This window comes from Aegilops tauschii, chromosome 1 (genome assembly GCF_002575655.3).
Source record: "Aegilops tauschii subsp. strangulata cultivar AL8/78 chromosome 1, Aet v6.0, whole genome shotgun sequence".
Lineage (NCBI taxonomy): Eukaryota > Viridiplantae > Streptophyta > Magnoliopsida > Poales > Poaceae > Aegilops > Aegilops tauschii.
In genome coordinates this window covers 10,226,631-10,236,429 of record NC_053035.3, presented here as the reverse complement: position 1 = coordinate 10,236,429, position 9,799 = coordinate 10,226,631, and the positions used below count along the sequence as shown (strand labels likewise).

Here is a 9,799-nt window from a genome sequence, read left to right as displayed (position 1 = left end):
AAAAAAGCTTCCACCGGAGAGAAAATGCTTCAACCATTTTGGAAAAAGCTTCAACCGGCTGTGTAAAAGCTTCATCCAACTAGAGGAAAAGCTTCAAGTGGCATGAGGAAAAATCTTCCACCGCGAGGAAAAAGCTTCAAGCAGTGATGGAAAAGCTTCAACCAGCGGGAGGAAAAGCTTCAAGCGGCAATGATGAAAAAGCTTCCACATGTGGAAAAAGCTTCAACCAGGGGAACGCCAATGGTATGAGCAGACGACGACGTGAGCTGCGGTCGGTAGCACGGTGGTGCTGCGACGGGCGCGCTACGGAGACGGCAAGGCTAGGTGCTGAAACATGAGATCCGTCGGCTGTCTTTTGCGTTGTTTTTGAAACGAGGAGCAACGACATCCTGCTGGAGCGACGACCTCCGGCGAGGCGGAGGTGGCGAACTGCGATCTAAAGGGGGGCGAGGCGCGACCTGTTGCGAGGTCTGCAACCGACGGGGATGAGCGGTGGTGCAGGAACTACTCGCAGAGAAGGGGGGAATTTTGAGGATCTCGCGATGGTGGAAGACGAAGTCAACGAGGGACATGGGCCAGCTGGCAAATCAGGCGGTTGACGACACGCTAATTGTGCGGCTGCGGTGCGACCGGCCCAAATTTGGGCCGGCGCACCTGTGCCTATTAGTGCCCGAGAAAGAAGCAATTAGGAGAGAAAGATATCTCGAGACCTTTTTATCTCAGGTGTTTGGTATTTTCACATCGATCTCTGCGGAAGATATACCCGAGCTTTCTAGGAAAATTGGATACCTGTTTTTTCTCGATACAGGTTTGTTTTCGATAGTGCCCGGAAGAATCGATTTCAGAAATATCTCAGCAAGTTCGTTTTTTCCCCCAAAACATTCCAAAGGAATAGTGTGAACATAACCCTAAAAAAGCTAATAGCGTTAACATATAATACGTTTAACTTATTTCGATCACAAATTGCTCCTAGTTCCAGTGTAAGCACACTCCCATTATTTCGAAAAAGAGTATTTCCCCGCATTATATTATAAATAATCATCACCGATTACAAGCGAGAGACAATTACAAACACACACCACCACCACATATAACACACACATCCAAGACAAGATACAGAGGTGTCGGCAACTGACACACCACCCCATCGACAACCAAGCAAACTATATGAGCGAGGAAGACCGCTTGGAGCCGATGGAGATCTCCACCATGAGGGTCCACAATAGAGAGATGAGCCAGACAACAACGAAGCCAGGACTCCAAAGCGGCGCCTCCCAGAAGGGTACAATCATGGATAACCGCCACCACATGATCCCGAATATCAGGAAGGATATGCGTCAACGGCCGCCAGTGTACCCCGGCGCTCCCACCCGTCGTCGCACCCTAGGTCTGTCCACCACGCCACCCGCATGGGCATGGTTTCCCTCCCGCACCTGAGACGCACGCTCCGGCCCCAAACGCCATGCCTCCCGCTGCTATAGTCGCCGCCCTGCAACCAGACAACCCCGAGACTGCACAAAGGCCCCTGCTTTGGCCCAACCGGCAGCCCCCAACCAATGGAGCCACCAACAAACGCTCCACTCCAAACATCGGCATACCTGCACCAACCCACCCGCGGCCAAGGAAATGGGGAGAAGGAGGGGACGCATCCGGACCGACAGACTTGTGCTTGCGACAAGTGACACGACCGCATCGAGGCCACCCATCCCTCCTACTGAGTTCCCCGCCAAACACGGGGAAAGGTGGAGGAGGAGCGGATGCATCCAGACCAGCACACCCATGTGCCGGCGACAAGTGACACGGCCGCATCGAGGTCATCAATTCCTCCTACCGAGCTCCCCGTCGAACACGAGGAAAGGGAGAGAAGAAGGAGCGGATGCATCCGGACCGCCAAACGCCGATGCCGGCGACAGGTAACGTGACTGCATCGAGGCCACCCACCCCTGCTATCGAGCTCCCCATCGAACACACTGCCGTGTCGCCCCACCATGGCAGCCGACATACATGCCCACGAGGCCACCACCAATCGCGCGCCCACCGACAAGAGGTACTAAATCGACCCGCAGCCCAGCCAAGGTAGCTCACCAGGGAGGCCTTCCCGCGTCGAGCGCCGCCATCCCGCCGCAAGGGCCCGAATGGACGGGGGCCGCCCACCCCCACTGCTGTCGCGCCGCCCCCTTACCATCGCACCACGGTGAGAGAGGCTGCCCGCGGCCCAGGCCTCCCGCGACCCGCAGCGTTAGAGGCGGATCCGGATGCGCCGCCACGAAGCCGCCGCCGCCATCACCACCCGCTGGCCTACACCACCACCATGCCACAGGTCGCACCGCCGCCACGCCACCGTCGCCGGCCCGCTCAGGAGAGACGTCGTGCTGCCACGGCCGGCACCTAGCGCCACATCCCGGCCAGCGAGATCCGGCCCGCGCAGCACCCCCCGCGCGAGTAGACGAAGGAAGCCCTGGTGCCGCCGGCAATGTACAGACTTCGCCCGCGTGCGCCCACTGTTGGCGGCGAGGAAGGGGGAGGAGGAGAGGAAGGGAGGCGGCGGCCCTAGGGTTAGCCTCCCGAACGCTTGCGGGAGTGTCGCGAGAGGAGGAGGGGAGATCCAATCTGCAATTTTTCACACGCTTCCATTATTAGCGACAACGACATCGTGACACAGGTCTTTCCACTAGTCTGAGGGGCGTTCTCTGTCAGTTTACCGAACCATGCATCTCAAGCAACTCTTGATGCAGGAACTGAATAGACATCCTTATCATACCTGATAGATTCAGAAAGCTAAATTATGTGTCCGAAGGAAAAGAAATATTACTCAAGTCTGGCAGGTAATGTTTTTACGCCGAAAGTAAATGAATAAATAAATGGGCTGTAAATGAAAGCTCATGCACGACCAGCAATGTTGTCCTCTCCTCATCGAAGCATGAACAAATAAGGAGTACAAGTATGGATTCAAGCAGTACAACTAACTGTTCTAAATGAAATGAATTTGCTTTGATTTCGATGAAAAGCATTCGGTTTTATGTAAAAAGCATCCAAGTATGAATGAATCTTGTGTGTTCAAATATGCATCAAATTTGTTCCTTTTTTGTTAAAATTCTTCCAGAATGAAACCGGACATATGCGAATAGCATTGGATGGCCGGATCCCGCATCCGTGTCCGCAGACGGATGCGGAAGGAAATATAAGGGTCAGGGTTGGAGATGCCCTAAGGACTAAACACATTGCAGATCCATAACACAGGAGATATATGTGTTTTTTTGGCAGGGGAGGAGATATATATGTTTAAAAATATCTCAACAACCAATTTTTATTTATTTCAAAACACAACTTGTGAACAGAATGACAAGAACATGCCCAGGAATAGGATTGCACTCGGGCTACGTACTGTGCTGCTAGTTAAAACATTCTACAGTAGAACCAAAGAGAACAGATGCAGAACCATGCATGCATGATTCAGCCAGGCAAATATACATGGGGAGTTGGACGCAACCACAGAGGAACCTTTTTCCTAGCCGCCACTCCCATGGTTTCTGTCATGTCCAGTTCACTAGGAAGAGTGCCATCAGGGAGACTCCAATCAAAATGAAACAGAAGGCTTGTACTCCCTCCATCCCAAAATAAGTGTCGTCGCAAACTAGTAGTTGTAAATTTAGGACAGAATAAAGTAGTAGTACAACTTACGAAGACAACTGCTTTGATGTTGTTCATGGTGAGGGGTGGCTCAAGGTTGCCTTCTCCCTGCACCCTCAAGAGCACATCGATGATGTCTTCCTGGTCTACTTGTTCAGAGGAAGAAGCGCTCCTCCTGCTCTCCAGATGATCATCTATGGCATGGCCCATCAACGCTAAAAAGGCCTCTCGGAACACCTCGGCACTGCGCAGTGTGGTGCTCAGAGCGCGCGCCAGCCTCGACGACGGGAACAGGTCGGGCAGGGCGACGCCGCTTACAATCCCCACCGCCTCGTCGACGTGCCGGAGCAAGGTCTCCTGCTCCGTGAACTGTCCACCCATGATCATGTGCACCGTTGTGTCTGTCAGGTACGCCGCCAGCAACTCGCTCAGATTCACGACCGGCTCTAGCGTTGCCACGATGGACCGGATGAATCTGTCCGTCTCCTCTCCCCTTATGGAGCTGAACGTGGCGATGCGCTTGGCACTCAGCAGCTCGAGGAAGCAGATCTTGCGCATTTGTCGCCAGTGGTCACCGTACGGGGCGAAGACGATCCCCAGGCCATGCTTGCTAATGGCCTTGAGAGCTGAGGTCAGTGGCCTCGCGCAGAAGGTGGTATCGTGCGTCTTCATCATCTCCTTGGCAGCCTTGGCGGTGGAAACGACGATGACCGGCCGGTTCGTGCCGAACATGAGGAGCATGAGAGGGCCGTGTCGCCTTGATAGGTCTCGTAATGCACGGTGTGGGAGGGCGCCAAAAAGATGGTGGAGACTGCCGATCACAGGTAGCTGCCATGGGCCTGGAGGGAGCCGTAGGCCACGGTTGTGACAACGAGAGGAAGCTAGGTAGTAGAACCGAATGATGTACACAAGAGGAACCAGAGCTAGCACTAGCATAAAGTAGGATGCGTCATCCTCCATCGTGCTAGCTATGAATCTGTAGTGACTACCGGGTCATCTTATATAGTACTCCCTCCAGTAATCCTTCCCTGTTATCAGATCATTACACCATGACATGATTCTCTTAAATATGTTTGGTTGGTTCGACGCATACTGTCACATTTTAAAAGTTTGCACTAGGAAAAGTTTTTTAATCTAAAAATGGGAACCAACAATAAACTTTTGAATTTTTTAGCGGTAATTAAAACCTTTTTCTCTCCCATTGTTTTGTTCGGTCTTGTGTGAATTGTTCTTGTATTGAAAATCCACCAAAGGTCATCTTGTGAACCAACCCTTAACAATTTTCTAAAACCCTACTTTGGCCAAATCTCATATTTCCCAAAGCTTTGACTTAGCAAGAACTAAAAATTCCGAGTTTCAATTGAATTATAAGTATTTTATTGGGAATCTATCAAGTGCTACTCTCATCTACTCCCTCCGTTCCTAAATATAAGTCTTTTTAGAGATTTCAAATGGACTGCAACATACGGATGTATGTAGACATATTTTAGGGTGTAGATTCACTCATTTTGCTCCGTATGTAGTCACTTGTTGGAATCTCTAAAAAGACTTATATTTGGGAACGGAGGGAGTACTCCCTATAACAAATGAATTTGCGCATGCTTCACCACCATGAGTGTCGTCGGCTACACTAATGCAACCAAGGGCGGCGTGGCTGCTTCAACGGCTTCAAAAACCACCAGACGGGGTTATTTTGAGGTTGGCTTGATGAATGACCAGCAGACTGCGGTGTGGCACTCCCAGGCAAACGACGAAGACCAAGCCATTGATGAAGGAAGCCGGTGCGGGGTCACCATCTGGTGAAGGAGCAACGAGGGCGGCTGAGGCGAGAAAAGCTCGGCTTCCTTGCGTGATTTGGCGGCCCGTCGTGGGTTTGGATACCGGTTAGGCACTAATTAATTGCTAAACAACTCGAAGGACTAATCTCTTACGTGGAAGAACAAAAATACTCTTTTCAATATTTTAAGGGGGATGTACCGAAGCACACCTCACTAAAAAAGGAAATAAATTCACATGACGTCAGAACTGAACGCAAATCATGTGAGGATGGCTAGCAAGGAGTATTTAAAATGCGATAAGGACTTGATCATGCTTTCAGCAAATGGAGTTTTTTCGGAAGGAACTGAAGGCAACCATGTGAGGGTGGTTAGCAAGGAACAATTAGATGCATGAACTTGATCATGCTTCTTTTTGAATGATCCGGTCAAGGGGTGATCCAGCCGCCGGCTTGACTTGCAAGTACAGCCACGGCTCAATATAAACATGGGCCGCTGAAGAATAGAAAACAAATACTCCCTTCGGTCCTTTTAACTCTGCATATAAGATTTATGTCAAGTTAAACTTTACAAAGTTTGGCCAATTTTTTATTAAAAATTATCAACGTGTACAATGCAAAATATATTTATGATATGAAAATACATTCAATAATGAATCTAATGATATTGTGAATGTTGATACTCTCTTATAGGTTTGGTCAAATTCAAGATACTTTGACTTTAAACAAAACTTATATGCAGACTAAAACGGACGAGGGAGTATTATGCTGGGAACAAATAAACACAGTTAGGCCTTCTATAACTAGTTTTTAGAAAGAAAAGTGCTAGACTCACGAGGAAGTTTTTACATGTTTAACGGACTTCCCCTAAAAACATGATTAACATATAAGTATTTTAATGGGAATCTATGAAGTGCTATTCTCATCTATTTCCCTATAACAAATGAATTTGCGCATATTTAGAACCTTGTTTCAACATTTATTTTCCTAAGCCCGATGGGACTCGTTCTACCCCGTGACAGTCAGGGTATCTGTGTCGTATGACCTCGACAATGGGGCTTATTTATGTACTAAGAACATGTTTACGAGCATTCCTTTTTGAGATTATAAACAAAATAGTTATGGATTATATATAATGCTAGGATGAGAGGATGAACCCATCCACTTCATACCTTTGCAATCCTCCTGTTTTAGACTAGTGGGGAACATAAAGTATGAGAGGAGATCCACTGAGTTTACCCGTAATACCTGTTTTAGACTAGTTTCACTTCTAAACCTAATACATATATAGTGCCCGGGGGAAACCATTTAAAACTGGTTTGACAGTGTGCCACACAATGAAGTTGCCCGTAGTTTACTCGTAATAGTTTGTTTTCTTTTCATTCTTCGGAAGCTGTACCGCTGGGTTCCTCCTAAAAAAAGAAACATATTCACATGAGGCCGGAACTGAAGGCAAATCATGTCAGCATGGCTAGCAAGGAGCATTTAAATGCGACTAGTAAATGTGTACGCGCAATTGACATTGATATTAGGCAATATATTAATTACACGTAAATATTAGGTAGGATATTATTTGCGTATTAAGCATGTGATTAGCATTGGCGTTAATATTTGATATGATATTAACTCACTAGTAGAAAAAGAGCCTTTAGTCCCGGTTCTGGAACCGGGACTAAAGGGTCGTTACTAAAGCCTCCTCTTTTAGTCCCGGTTCTTATACGAACCGGGACTAAAGGCCCTCCACGTGGCCGCTGCCTGGAGGTCCACCTTTAGTCCCGGTTGGTAACACCAACACTAACCGGGACTAAAGGAAATTTTATGATTTTTTCTGAATTTTTTTTTATTTTCAAATATCTGAATTTTTTTAACCTCTAATCTCTAATCACCCCTCATCAATGCTCAATTTAACCTCTAATCTCTAATCATCCCTCATCATTCCAAATCATCTAACTTCCCGGACGGTCACCGATCCTCTCACTACTCCAGCCTGAGCACGCTTAACTTCCGGGTTCTATTCTCCCTCGTTTCCAAGTCTGCACTTGTTATTTTCCTGACAATAGTAAGATGTCAGTCCTATTAACCCTTAGGAATTTAGCTTGAGCATGAAGTCACACATTTCACTGTTTGAGTTTAAAACTATTGTTCTAAGAAACAATAATTATTTAGTAATAAGTAGTTTGACCATAGTTTGACCACAGTTTGACCAGATTTGACCAAAATTCAAAAAACTAAAATAATTATTTAGTAACACTAATATTTCTTGAATAATTAGTTTGACCATTGTTTGACCACAGTTTGACCAGATTTGACCAAAATTCAAAAAAACTGAAATAATTATTTAGTAACATTAATATTCTTGAATAAGTAGTTTGACCATAGTTTGACGAGATTTAACAAAAATTCAAAAAAACAGAAATTTGAGCATAACTTTTTTTCCTTTTAGAATTTGAGGATTCTAAAAATTTGCAAACAGGCCGTAGGCTGTCAAAATTGGATGCGGATTTTAATTTTTGTAGTTTTTATCATTTTCTTTTGCTTTTTACAAAACTGAAAAGGCGATCCAGGGGGGTAGAGTTTGAAAATGGGACCTTTAGTACCGGTTCGTGCCATGAACCGGTACTAATGCCTCAAACCACATTAGTACCGGTTGGTGGCTCGAACCGGGACTAAATGTCTAACCTTTAGTACCAGTTGGTGCCATGAACCGGTACTAATGGGCATCGCACCCTTTAGTCCCGGTTCGCATTTGAACCGGGACTAATGCATGTACGGTGCCCTAGCCACTCGAACCGGGACTAATGCTCACATTAGTCCCGGTTCGTAATGCAACCGGCATTAATACTCTTTTCTGGCCGAACCAAAGCCCTGTTTTCTACTAGTGACTGCACATTAAACGTGTTGAGCGCTCACCATTGGAGTAGCCTCAGTCGTTCGATTGACCTGATTTGACGGCCGGGATTTGTTGGATCTGCCCCTTTAAGTCTTTTTATATTGGTATAGATAAGGACTTGATCATGCTTCCAGCAAATAGAGTTTTCGGAAGGAACTGAAGGCAAGTAGGCAACCATGTGAGTGGTTAGCAAGGAAAAATAAATACATGTACCTGGTCATGCTTCTTTTAGAATGATCGAGCCGGCGGCTTGACCTGCAAGTACAGCCACAGCTCAATATCAACATGGGCTGCTGAAATTTCAGTGTGGGCCCCGCCTCATCTAGTTACCAATTAAAACAATCCACCTCAGCCTTACCCGTAAAGTGTTGTAAACCCTTGGTGACTCTAGCATTGCTCTTTTAGAAATGCCCATTGGCTTGGCAACCAACATGTGCTGCCACTAGTAGAGAATAGGCCTTTAGTCCCGGTTCGCAAAGGCCATTAATCCCGGCTGCGCAACCGGGACTAAATATGCGCGACTAAAGGCCCCCCCCTTTAGTCGCGCCTCTTACGAACCGCGACTAAAGCCCGTCCACATGGGCGCCAGGAGTCCACCTCAGCCTTACCCGTAAAGTGTTGTAAACCCTTGGTGACTCTAGCATTGCTCTTTTAGAAATGCCCATTGGCTTGGCAAACAACATGTGCTGCCACTGGTAGAGAATAGGCCTTTAGTCCCGGTTCACAAAGGCCATTAATCCCGGCTGCGCAACCGGGACTAAATATGCGCGACTAAAGACCCCCCCCCCTTTAGTCGCGCCTCTTACGAACCGCGACTAAAGGCCCGTCCACATGGGCGCCAGGAGTCCGTCGGGGCGGAGGACCTTTAGTCCCGGTTCTCGTGGCTAACCGGGACTAAAGGCCTCCTCCGCAGGTTTAGGGTTTTAGCCCCCCTAAACCTGGTTTTTTTGCGAATTTTTTTATTTTTTTTATTTTCAAATTTCTGAATTATTTTAACCTCTAATCTCTAATCACCACCCCTCATCACTGCTCAATTTATCCTCTAATCTCTAATCACCCCTCATCATTCCAAATCATCTAACTTCCCGGACGGTCACCCATCCTCTCACTACTCCAGCCTGAGCATGCTTAACTTCCGGGTTCTATTCTCCCTCGTTTCCAAGTCTGCACTTGTTGTTTTCCTGACAATAGTAGGATGTCAATTCTATTAACCCTCAGGAATTTAGCTTGAGCATGAAGTGACACATTTCACTGTTTGAGTTTGAAACTATTGTTTTAAAAAACAATAATTATTTAGTAACACTAATATTTCTGGAATAATTAGTTTGACCATTGTTTGACCACTATTTGACCACAGTTTGACCAGATTTGACCAAAATTTAAAAAAAACTGAAATAATTATTTAGTAACACTAATATTCTAGAATAAACATAGTTTGACCATTGTTTGACCACAGTTTGACCATAATTTGAATTTTTTTGAATTTTTTTGCCTCTCCAGATCTT

At 46.7% G+C, this 9,799-nt stretch overlaps 1 protein-coding gene across 1 annotated transcript; it reads right to left on the bottom strand.

Moving 5' to 3' along the window:
* Positions 1-3,453: 3,453 nt before the first annotated feature.
* Positions 3,454-4,590, bottom strand: LOC109742651 (premnaspirodiene oxygenase-like). Its single transcript, XM_020301748.4, has one exon. The coding sequence runs from the start codon at positions 4,588-4,590 to the stop codon at positions 3,454-3,456; it is 1,137 nt and encodes a 378-aa protein (XP_020157337.4).
* Positions 4,591-9,799: the final 5,209 nt, after the last annotated feature.